The sequence below is a fragment of the Rhinichthys klamathensis genome, unplaced genomic scaffold (genome assembly GCF_029890125.1).
Source record: "Rhinichthys klamathensis goyatoka isolate OS25496 unplaced genomic scaffold, OSU_Roscu_1.1 h1tg000220l_1, whole genome shotgun sequence".
NCBI lineage: Eukaryota > Metazoa > Chordata > Actinopteri > Cypriniformes > Leuciscidae > Rhinichthys > Rhinichthys klamathensis.
Genome location: NW_026606744.1, coordinates 790,348 through 810,598, shown reverse-complemented (window position 1 = coordinate 810,598; position 20,251 = coordinate 790,348). Strand labels below are relative to the sequence as shown.

Here is a 20,251-nt window from a genome sequence, read left to right as displayed (position 1 = left end):
TGAGCATAAGAGACTCATTTACAACACATCTAAAAATGACCAACCCCATACTTTTGAACGGTAGAGAAACTGATTGTGTATTGTGTAACACATTTTTATTAATTTCCAAATTCAATTTCTTAACCAGCTGAATGTCAATCAGTAATTCTGTAATCTTAGAAATGTTGGAACTATTATACAACTGAAAATTACAGGATATAATTATTTTTTAAGTATTTACTGGCAAAATAATTGCTTGTATTTACATAATTGCACATTGAGTAGCAGTATGAGAAAACAAACAAGCCTGAAAACACACAGAAATGCACAAACTAATCCTTGAGACAACAGCTTAAAAAGAAAATATTAAATATTCACAACATTGAAGAAAGATGAACAGCAATCTAAAACTCTCACATTGGAGAGTGAGAGAATTCCCATAATGAAATTCACAAGAAACACTATTACAAATTTAGATTGATATAAGAACTCATAATTTAAACTAATCAGATGCATTAAATGTGTATACATGAATGACAACATATTTGTAACATTTTATGCTTAAAGCAAGCATATCATTACAAATTGTATCCATTATTCTTCTAAATAAATTAATGGGTTTTATTAACACAAACTTACAAACTGTAATGTTGAAATATCCACCATTTGTTATAGGAAAAAAAAACATTAGTAATGGCTTTGAGCCTAACAGTCTACTGAAATTTGTGAAATTATGCAGTTCAAATGATACATTATAAAGGTATAAGACTATTCACCTCCCTTTCAATACCTTCATTTTTCATTTGTTCCTCTCCTTTTTTTAGCTGTTGGACCAATTTATATAGAGGGTGATACATTCTAATGAAGGATACACTTTTTCTCTTAGCTCCCACCAACACAAACACACACACACACACGCACTATTCATAAGTCCATCTTTTCTGAGGTGATCACTACAGTATCACTGCTAATGTTTGTGGAAGGTTGCACCTCCAGGGCAGCATGAAGGCCTTGTGTCTCTCCGTAAACAGACTCCAGCAGATCATCTGGATGTGACGTGGTAGGGACAGCCAGCCTGGAGTTGGGAAGAGAAACTGTAGCCAGGGCAATTTGAGGTGCTGGAAGGTTCTGTGCCACATGCTGGGCCTGTGCCATCCTCTCTAATTCTACATGCTTTCTGCCTCTCCTCCGACCCAACACTTTAACGTAGTTGGCAGGGACGAGGCCAGTGATCTGCCCATCCACACTGGCTAACAGCCAGCCACGCACCCTGGGCTGTTGTTCTGCAAATAAGAGTGAAATACATTGAGTACAAGCTGTAAGACAATGCCTAGAACAAAATGTACATGGTACAAAGTGTATATGCTTGACATCAGTCAAATTTAAAACATTACATTGTTGATGAGTTGCTGTGCAAAAAGGATGTGTTTTATTTAAATGTTCCCATTGGATTATCTAGACAGTGTGTTTGCGTGTGTTAAAGTGCACTTCTGTTCAGATTATGTTAAGAATGTGTCTTGTTCTTGTTCTTACCTTTAGGGGCAAGATTAAGCATGTCTCCAGCCTGTAGAGAGATCTCTTCCTCAGACGAAGCTGTGAAGTCATACTCAGCTCGTGCTACTACATGGTCATCCTCCCCACTTGCCCAGTTAGTGGCTGAAAAACAGAACATAACTTATATTAAGCACAAACATATAGACACGACTACATATAAAGCTACATTTTCAGACACATACCAAAAAAAAAAAAAACTACATACAAACATGTTTGAGGGCTAAACAATAAAGGCTGCCTGACAGCCTGGGCCCAGCATGAAAGACAGTTGTCAGTTTTGTACCCTTAATAACATTTTATCTATATTTAATTTATGCATTTTTCATAATTTACTCATTTATTACGTTTTTGTGGCAGGGCCAGTGATTATTTTGAATGGGCCAGTAAATGTTTTGAAGGAGTTACACCACACTCACGATCTTCAAGGTGCCAGACACACAAGACTAAGGATCTCAATAAATAAACTGTCCGCACACTCAAATCCTTAAAGCAAATTTAATAGACCAAGCTTTCGGTCAAAAGACCATCCTCAGGGCATACAAACAACAAATGTAACAATCAATTTAACTGTGTTCAAACACATCAGGACAATCAACAATGATTACCAACACCTGTGAAAGCCAGGTAGGAGAGTTGTAGTCCAATAGTGGGAGTTGTAGTTTTTCTTAAACCTACCAAATATACTTACCAAATATACTACACAGTTTATCTAGGTAATTTACACATTTACTCCCCATAGTGAAAATCCCCAATACAAGAAACAAACATAAGCATAAACAAAAATTATACAAAAATACAGGCGCATATATATATATATACATATATACATACATACATACATACTTGCTGCATAAGTGCATGGAGACTGCAAGACTGGGCCAGTAAAAAAATCCTTATTGTTGAGCCGTGCATTTACTGTAGAGCAGCAACTATTTTTATAGGGTGCTGATGTACAGGGCTTCTGAATGACACAGTGATAAAATGACTCAGTCCTGCAACAAATTCAGTGACCAGTCTCAGCCTAACTGAGAAGTGTATAAGTTTCTTTCAGTGATGTTGACAATACACTGTCACTTTTTTGACCGATTTATTGCATCCTTTCTGAATAAAAGTATTCATTTATTGGTAACACTTTACAATAAGGTTTCATTAGTTAAAATTAGTTAACCTCTTTATTTAACAAACTAAGAATGAACAATACTTCTACAGCATTTATTAATCTTAGTTGATGTTAATTTAGCATTTACTAATACATTATTAAAATGAAATGTTGTATTTGTTAACAATAGTTAATACACTGTGAACTAACAAACAATGAACAGCTGGATTTTTATTAACTAACATTAACGACGATTAATATATACTGTAACAAATGTATTGCTCATTGTTCGCTCATGTTAGTTACTACATTAACTAATGTTAACAAATGAGACCTTAAAGTGTCCCTATTATGGTTTTTCGAATATTCACTTTCATCCAGTGTGTAATATAGCTGTTTGTGAATATTATAAACGATCTGCAAAGTTGTAGAGTCGAAAGTGCGCCATAAATTATTGAAGTTATTGTCACCAAAGAGAAAGATTCATCTCAGAACCGCCTAAACAAGTCGTTTGTAATTCGAATCCCACTGCGTGACGGTTCTACGTCACTAGAAAATACATTTACATAATGCCCGCGGGTGTTCAAAATACATAGCTTTGTGTTTTAAATTGTGAAAGTTTCTGGCTAACCAGCTAATATGCGTTATTACTGTCTTACTGAAATACTTTTGCTAAGTCGGCCTAGCTGTGGGCCACTATTACCTAAAACTGTGTATTAATGCAGATGTCTGTTGTTCTTTAGCCTGGCTAACGTCAGACCACGTCTCAATCTGGGAACCACATGTTCATTTTCTCATATTTGAGGCGTGGTTTACGAATGCCCAGAGCCGTTTATTGGGTGCTACGAATGTCTATCAAATGCGCCTGTACGTAGCTCATAGCCAATCGTTTCAATTATACCAGATGACGTATGTAGAGCGAAAGAATTAGACGAGGAAGAAGACGATGGGTCAGAGATTTATTTGCGTTCTAAACTACTTAGAACACTATCTAAGGCTGCATCGAAAGGTAACTTCGCGTCTGCTGCCATGTTGGGTCCATAGGTATAAACAAACTGCTTCAGTGTGTCGCATAGACGTCGTCATCGTCTTGCTGCATCCTCCCCGTTCTGTGATTGGTCCCCTCGCTGAGGCGAAAATCTGGTTCATGGTATCATGAAAAAATCGCGCTGCGCAAAGGCAGTATGGGGAAACCCAGGCTAGTTGTTCTTACTACTTTGAGTAAAGATAAAGGATGGAACAAGATTTGTTTAGCAAACTTTAATGTTACATCAGTCATTCACGTTAGTGCTCGGCTAACGTATGCACCGTTATTGATACAGTTAATACAGTTCCTGCATGTGCACCGCAAAATATAAATATACACATCGGTTTGTGGAGGAACATACACTTGTTAATGCTGATGGTGAGGAATTATAGTTGAAACATCTCATAATGTACATCAAAATGAGTAGCATATCACTGAGAAACGTCCTGATCAAGTCGTTTTTGCGATGGAGGTTCGGGTTGAATAACTAGTTCTTCCAATGTTTCATCATCGATCTTGCGCTCGGATTTATTTGGTAAAATAGACGTCATAGTTACCGTCTTTACAGGGTGTACAATCGCTGAGCTTTAGGAAGCCTTCGGACGGAACTGAAGTTCAGTTATGGTAATGGTCATTTAGCTTCCGAATACGCTGTATGCGGTAGACCAATCACAACAGACTGGGGCATCTGGCCAATCAGAGCATAGCAGGCTCTCGGAAAGGAGGGATTTTAGAGAGACTGATTCATCCGCCAAGTCGTTTTAGAATCATTGAAAAATGTGGTGATGTGCAATGTATATTACGAGAAAATGAAGCTGCCTTTAAAATAGCATAATAGAGGCACTTCAAGTGTTACCAATTTATTTAAAAAAAAATGTTTTTGAACAGTAGTGTAAATCATTCTCATTAACACTCCCATGGTCCTACATTAAAGCCAAAATAGAAACGGAAGTGATAGATATTGAATAATACCGGACTCATGTCAGACCAATAAATAGTGAGAAGAGTGGGTGAGGTTTAAGACTGGAATGAGAACAGACAGAATATGAAGGGAATGTCTCACCATTTTCTTCAGGACCCTCGGCAGACCTCAAAAGCCTCCAGATCAAATACGGCCCTCCAAGAACGACAGCAAAAAACAAGAAAATGGGCCATGATTTGACAGAATTCACTCTGGGGTCATCAATCCCTGCACCTCTGGTTCCTGAAGCAGACACCACAGAGGAGGCTGCACTGTCAGCCCACAAATCGTCCACCTCTGAATCCCGACGCAATCCCAGCAGCCTCTGCAGCCTGCGATATAGGTATCTAAGGGTCCTAACTAGGGCGAAAGCAGACAGCACTTTTGTGAAATGTATGCGTAAGCGGGAGAAGTGATTGGCCACATCCAGAACAGCGCGAAAGCTGTTATAGACAGCAGAGAAAGTAGCGTCCATCATCATGCTGACCGACGAGAAGGCGTGGACAATGCTCTCAATGGACTGAAACGCTCCGCGGCTGCTCTCCTCCGCCTGCTGGACAAAACGGCTGGGTGGGACGTCGTCCCCTAAGTTATAACGGTTATAACCCAGGCCACCTCCAACTCCATAACCACTGTAGCTGTAGGGGCTGTAACCCCCCCCATACATGGAGCTCCCATAAGGGCTATATGAGGAGGGCAATGAGCTGTATGTAGGGCGGTATGCCTGTTGGACGGATCTTGGAGGGATGGGTGGTGCCACACGTGTTAGAAGTGGAGGACCAGACATTGATGGCCCACTATGTGATGCTGATCCAAAGTCAGTAGAGCTAGATATAAGAAAATAAAAACATTCAAAAGAAATGGCATATCTATAGAAAAGCAATAATAATAAAACATAGTTGAAAGTTGTCAAATATTCTCTATTTAAAAGTAAAAGACTGAACACGGTATGTGTGAACTTTGACACTCACATGCAAACACTTATTGACATGCTTGAGTACGAGCCAAACATTAAGTTTACGTAACTTAACAACAAAAGTATAACTGTCAATGTAACCATACAGAACAATTTATCAGAATCACTGTAACACCAAACTTATGCACATACTTATTATTTTTACAACAAAAATACCACTACGTCAAATATAGATTTTATATTTGCTTGAGAGCTAATAGGTTTGCTAGCGTTCCAACACTCCGTCTTTTGGACATGCTGGCCTAAATAAGACGAGTTATTACGAACCGATAGTTTAATGGTCCAGTTATGGTTCCAGGGATTCGCCTTTCCCATGGTTTTGGTGGAGGCTGTGCCATTATTTAATATTTTACACCAAAAGTCGAGCAGCACAATAAACGTCAGGAACAGAAACTGTTCCATTCGCCAGACTAAAGCAATCGATCATTCTCACAGTTCTGACTGTCTTTCGACACGAGACTAAAGCAATCGATATGGTCGCTTCTGTGTTTGCCGTCTTGTTAAGTTTTACTTATTTAACATACAATGTGTGTGAGGAGTCGTTAATGAATTCAATATCGAATTCCGGTGATTTGCCGCTAAAATGCCTGAAACCAGACTGCGTATTCGTCTGATATGGTGCATATCAAGCACGATCAATGACTAATCTGAAATATTTAAAATGGAAATCGTGACCGTGAGACGTGACAGCTAGAAAGCTGTTGTGGATTTTACATTGCTCTTGCTCACGACGCACCGCGTGAATAAAGCTCGTTTTAATTTTGAGTCCTGTCACTCTAAAAGACTCTTGTCAGAAATTGGATTTGAACCCACGTCCCCCGGCCATTCTGACAAGAAGATAGCCTTGGAATGATAAAATATGATTATAATTCCATATTTTATTGTACAGACTTTTTTTGTTGTAAACTATAGCCTAATTGTCTCAAAAACAGATTTTATTTATATTTTTAAAATCTCTCGTTTAGAAATGGCAAGTCAAGTGATCATTGATATGTGTCTGATTTGTAAACTGAACACACACAAGCTATATTGTTAAAGTCATTTAAACGTATATGTAAGGTCTTTTTTATTTCGAATATCTAAAATGTATTGTCAGAAGTGGGATTTGAACCCACGCCTCCATTCGGAGACCAGAAACCTCATCACCTGAGAAGGATGAAAGCCTTGAGTCTGGCGCCTTAGACCGCTCGGCCATCCTGACACTAGAAAACATCAGCACTGAAATGCACTCCAACAGGCACTAATAGCCCTAGTGGTAATTTGCACTTTTATTACCTAGATGATTTTTAAATAAAATATAGATAAATAAACATACAATTCTTACTGTCAAATTGCTTCACAATTATAATCTGAGCATATTTGTATTGTCTCAGAAACATCTTCTTACTATGCTTTCATATTTTTCTTTCTTTCAAATGCTAATTTTCAAATTCCATTAATGTTTTATTGCTTTACCCTTCTCCCAAACCCAGTCTTTCAATGATCGATGATTAACTGTCATTAGTCAAGTCAATCAAATTCAAATGTATTATTTAGCTCTTTTCCCAATACACATAGTTTCAATTGGTTTCAATTGTCTCAAACAGCGTTTCAGCAGCTTTACAAAAATCAATGCTTGTTTCAGTGTTACACTTTCTGAAGTAATCTGTTATCAGTCAGAGATGAGTGTATCAAATTGATGTCCATGTGGTAGTAATATAATACAGCTATATATAATACGTTATGTGGTTAGTCCAGTTTAAATGTAAAATTTACGCCGGTTGCAATAGAGGCAGAATGTAGTGCATTTTTGCCTGTTCTTATTTTGCAGCAATATCTTTGACAGTCCACAAGATGGAGCTGGAGCAATGTTCACCTCAGTTTGGATTTGGTTTACCACTTTTGTAATCTATTATAAATGTGTCTCTGGACTGAAATAGATCAGATCTCCAGCACCAGTGAAACATGAGTTGATAAAGATCAAACAGGATTTGTGAGAGTATTGCTGCCAGCCAACATTGGGATTAATTGTTTCAATCAAGTTAATGGCTGCACACCCAGTGGTTAAACATATGCATTGCTATTGGCTGAGAACAAAACACAATCCTCAGAATCAGCTCCATATATTTATGACATATAATAATGACACATGTTGCTTTTGCATTTATACAAAACACTACATCAGAAGATTAACATTAATTTATATTAAAAAAAAATGGTTTGGAACCAGGTCATTTTATTTAATGTATATGGAACTTCCACAGTAATATTAATAATTATGTTTTTTCCCCCTATCTCATGGTAATTGCATTATATAATCACTTCCATCTAGCTGTAAAACTACATTCAGGGCTTCAGGAGGAACACCCCAGCACTCCCCCTTTCTCCATCATGAGCAGCACTGTGGAAGCAGTGGAGTTAGGCACCACCATCTCTCAGGACCTGAGGTGGGACAATCACATGACTTCATTGTGAAAAAGGCCCATCAGAGGTTGTAATTCCTTCGCCTACTGAGGAAGTTCAACCTGCCACAGGGGCTGCTGACACAGTTGTCAGCCATCATTGAGTCTGTCCTGTGTTCATCTATAACTGTCTGGTTTGGTTCATCCACCAATCAGACATCAGGAGACTACAACAGACAGTCCGGACTGCTGAGAGGATTATTGGTCCCCCCATGCCCACCCTCCAGGACTCTTCCAGAGTGAGGAAAAGGGCAGGTAAAATCATCGGAGGCTCCACTCACCCCGGCCACCTGTTTGAACTGTTGCCTTCAGATCAGGCAATATCACATTTGTTTTGTGCAATATCCTTGTACATTTATTTAGTCCTATTTATTCATATTATTATTCACAATACTGTAAATATTTTTTAGCTGTAAATGTTTATTCTGACTAAAACTATGTTTTTATTCTTAAATATTGTGCCTTGTTATATTTATATGTATGTGTGGACTGGAAGCTTCAATACCAAGGTAAATTCATTGTGTGTGCAAGCACACTTGGCAATTAAGCTCTTTCTGACTCTGAAAGTTCCCTCTTTATGATATTTGTCAGTCCAAAACATCTTTGTAAATATATAAAATGTAAAAATGAATGAAAAAAATTGTTTCATTACATAAACTCATGACTAGTCAATATTCAGCCTAAAACGTTTGAGTACATGTTTCTTGTGACAATTTTATTTGTCGAGATCACATCCATTCGGTGGCTGCCCGGCAGATGCCGTCATGACGCAGGACTTCCAGCACGTTGACGTGATGATACGTTCCACCAATCAGCGGGAGTTTCCGAAGCCCAGCCAGGAAAGGAGCAGATGATATGGCAGCTTTGTGAGCGGCCAGGTGGAACTCGCTTTTGTTTAATCGGGCTGACAGCGGAACATGAGTACAGTTTAACCCGCACGCCGCAGCGGGGGATCCGAAAATGATATACCTGATATTAATTTCTGCCTTCTCCGGGGCCATCGTCACGCTCCTTCTGCAGCTCTTACTGGTGTACCGGAGGAGCCCCGAGCCTGTCGCTAGGACAGTTCAATATGTCAAAGCAGTTTCTGATCCCGCACTGAGGGATTACTTTAGCAACCAACAATGCGAATCAACGCAGCTACAACCGGATATCACATCGTCTGCCTCCAAACAACCGGAGGCCGCTTCTCCAAAGCAGCAAGAGACCACCGTCCCCGGCAGCAGCCCCAAACAACAGCCGTCTTCGCCACCGCCTTCCCTGAGCGACTTTCAGCACGCCTCCAAAGCAGAGACATGCGATTTCCTCAATGCCATATTTCTGTTTTTATTCCGCGAGCTCCGAGACACCCCCGTCGTCAGGCACTGGATCACTAAAAAGATCAAGGTAGAGTTTGAGGAGCTCCTCCTGACCAAGACCGCCGGGCGTCTGCTGGAGGGGCTCAGTCTGCGAGATATCTCCTTGGGCAACTCGGTTCCCGTTTTCAAAACAGCCAGACTCATGAAACCCGTGGCTCTCAATGAAGACAACATGCCAGAGGAGCTCAATTTCGAGGTTGACTTAGAATATAACGGCGGCTTTCATCTGGCCATTGATGTCGATTTAGTATTCGGTAAATCGGCTTATCTGTTTGTGAAGATGACCCGGGTGGCGGGCCGCCTGAAGCTGCAGTTCACCCGCATGCCTTTCACGCACTGGTCCTTCTCCTTCCTGGAGGACCCGCTCATAGACTTCGAGGTGAAGTCTCAATTTGAGGGCCGTCCACTGCCCCAGCTCACCTCCATCATAGTCAACCAGCTCAAGAGAGTTATCAAGAAGAAGCACACTTTACCGAACTACAAGATAAGGTAATGTCTAAGTGTGTTCATGCTGTCCCTTGCCTCTTTGACATGACCGTGACGTTCATCTGTGGTCTCAGGTCCATCAGCTACGGCTGGACAGTCTCAGTTAGGTGTCTTGAAGACGAATTATTTCCCTGAATTCAGGTTATTATTATCTATCTATCTATCTATCTATCTATCTATCTATCTATCTATCTATCTATCTATCTATCTATCTATCTATCTATCTATCTATAATCAACTTTTTTAAAAGCAGCAGCAATAATAAAATCAGTAAAAGATATGTCATGCAATTCCTTAGCAGTCTTTTGTATTTGTTTTTTTAGTTGTTTTTTTAGCATTGCTTTGGAGAGGTTGTGAAACTGGTAGTGTGTGTTCATGTGTGTTCATGTCTGAATGGGGTTGTGAAAAGTGAACAGACAAAAGTACAGTGGCACTGCAATAAGAGACTTCTGAGGTGATTGGTAAGGTCATGTGATGACAACAGCAAGTGTGTTGAGGGTGTGAGTGAAACTGGAAATGGAGGCCTCCTTTTGTTGCAATTTCTCTTTACTGTGGTCACATTCCTGACTGTTAAAAGTGAAACAACTTCGAGATTGAGTTACTTCCTGTTTTTATCTGATAAAAATACAAGGTCTGTGACTAAGGCGTTCAACAAATCTGTGGATTGATTGCTTGCTGTATTCATCCACACCTCATTGCTCTCTATTACTCAACATTACTTGGCATACCTAACACGTTTGGTTGCCAATAAACATTAAGACATCTCAGCAAGTGCGTGTGGTTTGACTTTCTCAGCTGTTTTAGGTTCTTTCGGTTTAACATTGTCTTTGTAAATCAGGTTCACAAAATGGTCTGATGTTGTTTTTTTGGCTCATCAGTCAAACTGCTCATCTTTATGTTGACATACTGTGTCTGTGTACAGTCAATATGAACATAATGTTCAAATTACAAAGTCAAACAACACTGCACCACACAGTGATTTTATCCATTAAGTTAAAGCTGCAGTCCGTATCTTTTCCTCTTTGTCGCCATCTCTCTGTTCGAAATCTGTAACTGCAGTGATTCGCGGAATTATCATCTTTTCGTGGGTTGTAAATCGGCATGAAACAGCGCGGATGAACACAGTGCTTTGAGGCGAGTGCTGCTGTCAGTCACCGCGCTGTGTGGATACTGTCATACAGAATCACAGATTCACTTTTTGAAAGTTTGACCAACATAAGAATTTTCATAAGAAAATGTCTTCTGAACAAGTAAGTAAAATCTATTTTTGTTCTGACCAACTAAGGGGGAAAAAGCATTCGACATGATAAGCTTCGTTAGATTTAATCAACGCGATTTACAGCAACCGTGCAAATTATAGCCTACTTTGTTCTCAAATTGTTCATGTTAACAACATCAGCATTGCGTGACTAATGTTAAATTTAATGTATTTTATGGTTAGCAGCTACCTGTGTAGTTCAGAATTCATATTCTCCATAATAGCAAAACGAGAAAGGCACAACAAAGGAAACTCCATAACTGTGTGAATTAAGAAAACGTACTGTTACACGATTGAACTATTGAAATGTCTTACTTGTTCAGCAGAAAAAAGCCGTCTCTTCTTCCGTTTAGAACCCCTTCAAAACACGGAGTTCACGCACTTTTCAAAAGCCCCGCCGATGTTTAAATCCTTGTGTTCGCATGAGACGATTTCTTTCTCTTTCTCTAGCCACGTTAAATCCGAAGTACGAAGTCTTTTGGGTTTTATAACTGCTGAATCTCCAGTTGACACTGATGATTGTTGTTTGGATCTTTCTGGATGCCATAAGTTTAATTATGTAAAGTGCTGCGAGAAAAGCCTATACATCTAAACATCTCGTCACGCGCAGTATAGCCGGCTAGCCGAAACTCCTTCTTTATGTGTACGGGTGTGACGTAATGACGCAAAGACATGCTCGAATTTCCCGCGGAAACCCACCAGTACCACTGGAATTAAAATCATTATTACAAGCTAACCGTTTTGAATCTAGCTATGGCAAGCAGATAGTTTTGACCACTGGCAGAATAAGTTTTTTTTAATATAATTATTTTGGATTATTTTTAACTCAAAAAAGTTACGGACTGGAGCTTTAATTGTAGTTTCCATGAAAGGCAAAAACAGTGCATTTGAACTTTGACCTCACACAGCTGGGTTGTGTGAGTAGTGAATTAAATCACTGTGCTCTAAATGCCATACTTTACTATTGATTAGTGTCTCAATACAAGAGCATGATTCCCACTAACAGGGAACAGTCTCAGAACTTTCGCTATCGTTCTGGCAAGGTTCTCAAAGTTATGGACAAACGTTCTTCCAGTATGTTTATAGAATGTTAATTCAGAGTTATCTGGTCTTTAATAATGTTCTCAAAATGTTAGCACAAAAATGTTATATATACATCATTCATGTAAAGTTTTTTTTTTCTGAAACATTTTAGTTGCACGTTTTTTTTAAAAATGTTAATACTTGTTTCATAACCGTCCCAAAAGTAACATTTGCGAAAAATGGAATGTTCCCTTAACGTTCGGATGATCAAAAAAAGTTTTAAAAATGTTTCAAAAATTGACGTTTTGACCATTCAGAGAATATTCATAAATAACGTTTTCATAACTTAAGGGGAACGTTAGCAAAACTTTCTCAGAACGTATGTTTGTTAGCTTGGTTAGTGCTGAGAGTTTAGACTTCATCAGAGACTTTCCTTTGGATCCAGCATTAATGCTGTGCCCTCTGCTATACACTATAAGGACGCGTGCTGCTCCAGAACTAAAAGAGTTTTAGTCATCACAACGCACAACCGGCAGCAAACTCTAATGCTTTACATTACCCAAAGGGAAAGAGCTTCTCAGTGATGTGAGACTTTAAATGACACACTCATTTTCTCAGTATTGCCGTCTTCCCAAAAGTGGGAATCACTTCTTTTGGTGGTTGAGATGGCAGATATTTTTCCTCTTTAATTCATGGACTAGTCATGTTTTACTGCCTCAGAGTTCAATGTTTGCTTTAGGGCTGAGACGAAAAGTACTTACTGTTTAATTTGTCACGTGGGAGGTGATGTTAAGAAGCTGACAATATTCTCTTTTAAACCAGTGTGTGAGTGGGAACTTTGTTCAAAAAGCAGACAGCATGGCCTAGGGACAAAACAAGGGGGCAGGCCACAATCCGTTTCAGTCATCTCTGTGTGGGATGGAAGTGTCACAGATGGAGGAGGTGTTCAGAGCAGGACAAGTGTGTGTGTGTGTGGACCAAACTGCTGAAGACTTGGATTTACGTAGCGTGGTTAAAATGCTTTTAATATACTTTGGCAATAGATGTGGGATGAAAAATCAATAGATTTGCTGTCTCAATTTTAGATAACTGTTTTATGCATCACTAGGATGAAGAAAGAGTTTGTGTAGATTATGGAAGTGCTTTTGGTAAAATTGTAATGATTAATAGTTAGGATGAGATAATATTAATACTTTTTTGGGGGGGGGGGAGGGGCGGTTGTTTTTTGTGGAATACAGCATATAATATCACTTTAAAAAAAAGTCTATTATGCTCACAAAGGCTACATTTATTATTTAATTATTATTGTGAAATATTACAGTTTATAATAACTATTTTCTATTTGAATATATTTGCAGCATCATTACTTCAGTGTTATATGATCCTTCAGAAATAATTCTAATATGCTGCTTTGGTGGTCAAGAAACAGTTCTTGTTCAACATTACTATCAATGTTGAAAACAGTTTTAATTAATAGTTAATAGATTAACTGATTAATAGTTTTTAGGGGGAAAGTTTTTTTTTCAGGATTTCTTGATAAATCAAAAGTAATCTTTTGTAACATAAATATATTTATTGTCACTTATTTAATGCACTCTTGCTAAATAAAAATAATACTAATTTCTAACTAAATCTTACTGAATACTGACCCCAAACATACACTCACCTAAAGGATTATTAGGAACACCATACTAATACTGTGTTTGACCCCCTTTCACCTTCAGAACTGCCTTAATTCTATGTGGCATTGATTCAACAAGGTGCTGAAAGCATTCTTTAGAAATGTTGGCCCATATTGATTGGATAGCATCTTGCAGTTGATGGAGATTTGTGGGATGCACATCCAGGGCACGAAGCTCCCGTTCCACCACATCCCAAAGATGCTCTATTGGGTTGAGATCTGGTGACTGTGGGGGCCATTTTAGTACAGTGAACTCATTGTCATGTTCAAGAAACCAATTTGAAATGATTCGAGCTTTGTGATATGGTGCATTATCCTGCTGGAAGTAGCCATCAGAGGATGGTACATGGTGGCCATAAAGGGATGGACATGGTCAGAAACAATGCTCAGGTAGGCCGTGGCATTTAAACGATGCCCAATTGGCACTAAGGGGCCCAAAGTGTGCCAAGAAAACATCCCCCACACCATTACACCACCACCACCAGCCTGCACAGTGGTAACAAGGCATGATGGATCCATGTTCTCATTCTGTTTACGCCAAATTCTGACTCTACCATCTAAATGTCTCAACGGAAATCGAGACTCATCAGACCAGGCAACATTTTTCCAGTCTTCAACTGTCCAATTTTGGTGAGCTCTTGCAAATTGTAGCCTCTTTTTCCTATTTGTAGTGGAGATCAGTGGTACCTGGTGGGGTCTTCTGCTGTTGTAGACCATCCGCCTCAAGGTTGTGCGTGTTGTGGCTTCACAAATGCTTTGCTGCATACCTCGGTTGTAACGAGTGGTTATTTCAGTCAAAGTTGCTCTTCTATCAGCTTGAATCAGTCGGCCCATTCTCCTCTGACCTCTAGCATCAACAAGGCATTTTCGCCCACAGGACTGCCGCATACTGGATGTTTTTCCCTTTTCACACCATTCTTTGTAAACCCTAGAAATGGTTGTGCGTGAAAATTCCAGTAACTGAGCAGATTGTGAAATACTCAGACCGGCCCGTCTGGCACCAACAACCATGCCACGCTCAAAATTGCTTAAATCACCTTTCTTTCCCATTCTGACATTCAGTTTGGAGTTCAGGAGATTGTCTTGACCAGGACCACACCCCTAAATGCATTGAAGCAACTGGCATGTGATTGGTTGATTAGATAATTGCATTAATGAGAAATTGAACAGGTGTTCCTAATAATCCTTTAGGTAAGTGTATATTGTGTGTGTGTGTGTGTGTGTGTATAAATATTCTTCATTTTTTTTACTTTTGAACATCTTTTTCTCTTGGGAAAATGGGATTAAAATGATTGATGACTCATCCTGCAGTCTTTATTTTTATCTTAAATTTAAAACATTTTCTATTAAATAACTAAAATGCAAAGCATGTTCACTAGTGATCTGATTTATATTGCACTGATTCAGTGCAATATAAAGGGCATTTTCATGCAGGAAAATGCTCTAATTTCCTCAGCAAACACATTCTGTTATTGTGTAGCGGACGGCCTGATTACGCTGATCCAGCTCCTTTGTCCGAATGTAGATCTTAACAGTCCTCAAAGGCAGTTTTAAAGTGAAATTGCCATCTTAATCTGCAGAAGTGCTATGTAAGGTCTGTATATTGGCAGATATATCAAATACAGTGTGTATAAAGAATTTAATTGGCTTACTGTTGTAATACTAGAAGTAATAGTCTAAACTAACTATATAAATTGTTATAATTGGCTATTTAATGCACATGAGTCCTGTACTTTGTACCTGTGGGGGTATTTAGAAAACCCAAAACAGTATGATGTCATCTCTGGTGCATCCTGGAAGGGCTCCCATGTCACAGATGGCCAAAACTTGAGACTTCAGAAATGTGCGTTTGTTGTTTATTTGCATACTTGTTGTTCAAGTGTGTGTGAAGGAATTACAGTTTATCAAAATGTTGAGACGTAATTGTTAGGGTTTTTCCCTTCCCATAATCAATAATTTCGTTTTTAATTATGAACTATGTTCTCAGATGTTGTAGATGTTTGATATATGGTGCACATTGTGTGTGCATAAGAATGTATTTTTGCGAACTCCAAGTATTGACCCGGACTGGTCTCTCTCCGGTTACCTCAGTTGATGTCATGTCTAGTGTGTTTGCGTGTCCAGCTGTTATTGATAGGTGTTTAATGACACCTTCTGTTCTCAAAGATGGAGTGACTGACTCTATCTTGGTATGTTTGGGCCAATTGGGGGGTAATCTGTACAAAAGAGTTACTGATAGGCCCCTATCAGCTGCGTGCCCTTGAGCGAGGCTCGGGACAAATTTTCCTGACTGTGCTTATTTAATGGTCCAGTTCCTCAGAGGCACTGGAGAAACACATTCTCATTAGAGATAGACATGGCGTTCAATCCATTCATCCATCCGTGTGACACTGATGGAGTTTGGCTTTTTAAATGCCCTTTGCCAGAGAAACTGTCAACTGCTGCACTCGTTTGAAACTGTCAACTTACAGCTTCTTCCTGTGGAGCACATTCAGCACAAACAGGAATTGATATCTCTGTCTCATGATTAACTAACCTATATTTAAAGTGATATGCCATTTTTGTGTTTGCCATCTCCAGATCTGATTGGGTGTTTAATGAAGGGCAGAGACAATGCTGATATTGTAGCACATTTTTGGTCTGCCCAATTTTTATTGTCACAAGACAACAAATTTTGAAGGACTCATTTCGTAAGATGACCTAGAATAACTTGTACAATTTTTATCACAAGTACAATTCAAGAATCTTTTATAGGGTTATGTGTATACAAATATTAAGGCCTTATTTAGGCCGCGTGTCCACCAAAGCATTTTTAGTCAGCTGAAAACGCTGGGCGCTCTGCTGAAAACGCCTAGTTATGGGCGCTTGAAAGCGTTTTGGCAGCGCAGGATTTATTTCAGTTGAGACGCTTGCTTGTTATGATACGGAATATCCGCAAAAGTGTTAGCCTATCTCATTTCACATATTGTTTCTTTGTTGATTCTATATTAAAGGCACACTGCGGAACCTTTGGCCACTAGTGGCGCTCGACCTGTAACTTTCACGTCTAGCGTCCCTAGAGGCCACAAGCTCCGCAGCACTGTCGCAAAAGTCAACAAACAGTCAACCGGTCCGCCCATAGACAGTGGGTCAGCTTCCCGTGTCTTTAGATTGTGTGTGCTTGCAGTGTTTGAGGCGGGCAGCCTGGCCGCGCTCGATTCCCTTATAGCAGTCTGCTGAGAGAGAGCGAGCGGCTTAGTGCTAACATGTCTGTGAGTGAATGTGGGCGCGGGACGGCGGGCCGGGCACATTTACTGCACTAAAAACACCGTCGGCCTGAGCTGACTGTAACTTATGTGTGTTGGTTTCGTTTTACAGAAACCGTGGGACATGTTGTGTGTAGTGTTTGTGGGCACTGAGTCGTGGGAACGTTCAATACATTTAATGTACATTTGACATGAGTCGATTTTATTTGTTCGAGCCCTGCACTGTGGTGGGCTGTGTTTGTGTGTAGAAATGAACAATGGGCTGTGGGCATTTTATTACACTCATAACACCATCGGCTGTGGCCGGAATACCAGAAAATACTACACTGCTTATATGATTTTTCTGTGTCACCTTGGAAACAGCATTTGTGTGCAGGCAAGCGTTAGCATCGGTCGGGCACCCATCCTCCTCCTGTAGCTCACGCCAGCGAGCGAACGCTGGACCAATGGTGATCCTCGTCCTGGCTTTTCATTTGTCACTATGCCTTTTTCTTTTTTTTAGTGTCCTCTGACAAAACCTTTGCCTTCTTCCTTGTAGCTGTTGGTTCGGCCATGACGAAAACATACAGACGGCAATCAAACGCGAGTTGAGCACTCACGTCAGAATCTGAGGAAGTTGTGGGTGGTGGGGGAAGTGACGTATGCCGTAAAGCGGTCGAATTTTGTAGTTCTTTTTGTGCTCGGGTTCCTACCCGAACCCCGAAGTTACATAGTGCTAGGAAAAGCGATACAGACACCTTCAGGCTACGGCAGACGTGTCATTCAACCTATTGTAAGTCGATGTACCATCTCAATGGGTTTTGGTAATTTATTATAAAGGTTGAAAAGTTCCACAGTGTGCCTTTAAAATATCGATACAGTGTAACGTATTTTCTCTGGCTCTTGTTTTAAATTTTGTTCCGTTATTATGCTTGTTGTTGACTTCTGCTGACGTTGTACAAGCAGAATGTGGCGGTTGGTTGGTGTGGTATTAGTCCCGCCCCTCCTCCACTGTGATTGGACGGTTGGGTAAAAAGTGACAGTGAGATGACCGCTGCGTTTTACCCAAAGTTGAACATTCTTCAACTCTCGGCGACCTGTAAAAAACGCCGAGCTCTCAGCGCTTTCAGCGTGAAAAAAACGCTGAGCGCCTCGTTACGCCCATGGCGTTCTAAAAACGTGTCGCTCCCATTGAAAACAATTGAAAAAATACGCCAGCCATGGGAAAAAACGCTTTGGTGGACAGTGGACACACGGCCTTTGGCTACTGTCCACAGGCATAACTAAGGCTGGGTATCGTAACAAAATTTTCGATACTGTTAGGGGTGGGCGATATGAGCAAAAATTCATATCACGATATTTTTCACTGTCCGGACGATATCGATATTATATCGCGATATGAGAAAAAAAAAATTGGAATCACATTTAGTAGTTAAATTACAGGCAAAATATGTATTTTAACACTAGATAACTAGAAAAAGGTGAGGCATTTCATTGGACATAGACCAGAAATTTTTTTTTTTTTTTTGCCTTTTTCCCTTTTCTTTTTTTTTTAAAGTGCAAACGTGTAACATGAGGTAGGCCTGAATGCACTTGTTATGTCTTTCCACTTTTTGCTCGTCTTGTCATAATGAGAACCGGCAGCGAATGAAGACTTTATTGATTTCTGAGTGAGAGCCGTCTTCGGGTGTACTCTGTTTCCGCCGGGAATATCTGTTGTTATAGTTTTGCGTTTTTAAATTAGTTTTTATTTTAATATAGTTTTCAATTTTGCTTTAAATTTCAGTTTAGTTTTAGCAAGTTTCATTAATGGTTTTGTTAGTTTTTATTTAGCAAACACATTTCTATATAGTTTTTATTTTATTTAGTTTCAGTTTTAGTAATTATAGTTTAGCTTTAGCAGAGCGAGCAGAACACTTCCAGTGTAGACCAAAGCGAGACGTTTTATTTAAGTTTAATGTTTGCACAGACAGTTTGTGCAGACATCTTAATAATAAAAATAAAATAATGGTTTGAGATTCATTAGTGTAAGGGGACAGAATAAAGGCCTACAGTTTGTACAGTATAAAACCCATTACGTCTATGGAGAGTCCCCACAAAGATAGTGGACCAGTGTGTGTGTGTATGCGCGCGCTTATGTGTGTGTCGTGTCCTGTTATTCATAGCCTAACGTTACATTGCGGGGAAATGTCTCCACGTGGATAATATTATTAGCAGTAAATGTTTTGTAAAAACAAAGATAATAATAGCAGCTTTCAGCCTTTCAACCTTCATGAAAACATGACATCTCAAACATACAGTAGCCTAGAACTTTAACGTTTTTTTGTGCTTGACGAACTTGTTTAGGTGTTGCACCCGCGTCTCGCAAATGAAACGGCATTCTAAAAATGCTGCGCTCAAGTTAAGTCAAACTTGCGTCTCATTACCTTGTTATTTCCCATTCCACCGCAAAAGATGCATCCTTTATGAACAGCCGCTTAGCACTAGCGATGTGTTCTACGTTACGGTCCTTCATTGAACGCGTCACAGGACAGCGGTTAATCGCCTCAGCAACTTCACGCGTATGAAGCGCCAAATCAGCCATTTCCTTAAACAGCGTATTCGATTCTGTCTGTATCGTCATTAGTGTTAACAGTTGTAAAGAGTACCAAATTGAACAAAACAATATAACTGCAAAATTTGAATTTATGAATACGGTATCCTCCGTATCGCAAAATCCATATCATGGCACAACATAATAATACCGGTATTGACGTTCATACCGGTATAGCGCCCACCCCTACGATACCTTGACTTCGATACCGATACCGATTCCTGAACGATACTTTTTTCGATACCAATTTTATGAAATCCGTTTTAACAATATTACATAACCTAAAAAAAACACGTTTATTTTTTTAGTTTGTTGACTTTTTTACACTCATATTTTGAGTCTGTTAAAAAGCACCAATGTTAAAGTTTTATATGTTTCCTAATCATTTAACAACATGTAGCCTTTACTTCAATGAGCTCATTGTTTCTACCTTAACTTAATGCATTGTTTAACAATGAAACTGAGTGAAAATTAATTGAAATGCATTACACATAGTCGCCTCTGATAACAGATTGAAACGATATGTACTACATATGTATTATAAAAATGCTATACAAATAAATGTGAATTGAGTTAAATATATGCTTCTGG

At 39.4% G+C, this 20,251-nt stretch overlaps 3 protein-coding genes and 1 non-coding gene across 4 annotated transcripts in view; 2 read left to right on the top strand and 2 right to left on the bottom strand.

Moving 5' to 3' along the window:
- Window positions 1-20,251, top strand: part of minpp1a (multiple inositol-polyphosphate phosphatase 1a) — a 224,032-nt gene that overhangs the window by 41,193 nt on the left and 162,588 nt on the right. The gene's annotated exons all lie outside the window — the stretch shown is intronic.
- pex13 (peroxisomal biogenesis factor 13) lies at window positions 80-6,021 on the bottom strand. Its single transcript, XM_056264301.1, has 4 exons — window positions 5,864-6,021; window positions 4,723-5,447; window positions 1,513-1,635; window positions 80-1,262 (listed from the first exon to the last, which is right to left on the bottom strand). Exons 1-4 carry the CDS (start codon window positions 5,932-5,934, stop codon window positions 904-906), a joined length of 1,278 nt encoding a protein of 425 aa, XP_056120276.1. The 5' UTR covers window positions 5,935-6,021; the 3' UTR covers window positions 80-903.
- Window positions 6,687-6,797, bottom strand: trnal-caa (transfer RNA leucine (anticodon CAA)). Its single transcript has 2 exons — window positions 6,760-6,797; window positions 6,687-6,732 (listed from the first exon to the last, which is right to left on the bottom strand). It is a non-coding gene; the product is annotated as a tRNA-Leu (tRNA).
- Window positions 8,762-20,251, top strand: part of pdzd8 (PDZ domain containing 8) — a 60,408-nt gene continuing 48,918 nt past the window's right edge. The window contains exon 1 of the mRNA XM_056264289.1: window positions 8,762-9,884. Coding sequence (XP_056120264.1) covers window positions 8,998-9,884 — 887 coding nt within the window. The 5' untranslated portion in view covers window positions 8,762-8,997. The remainder of the gene's footprint in view (window positions 9,885-20,251) is intronic.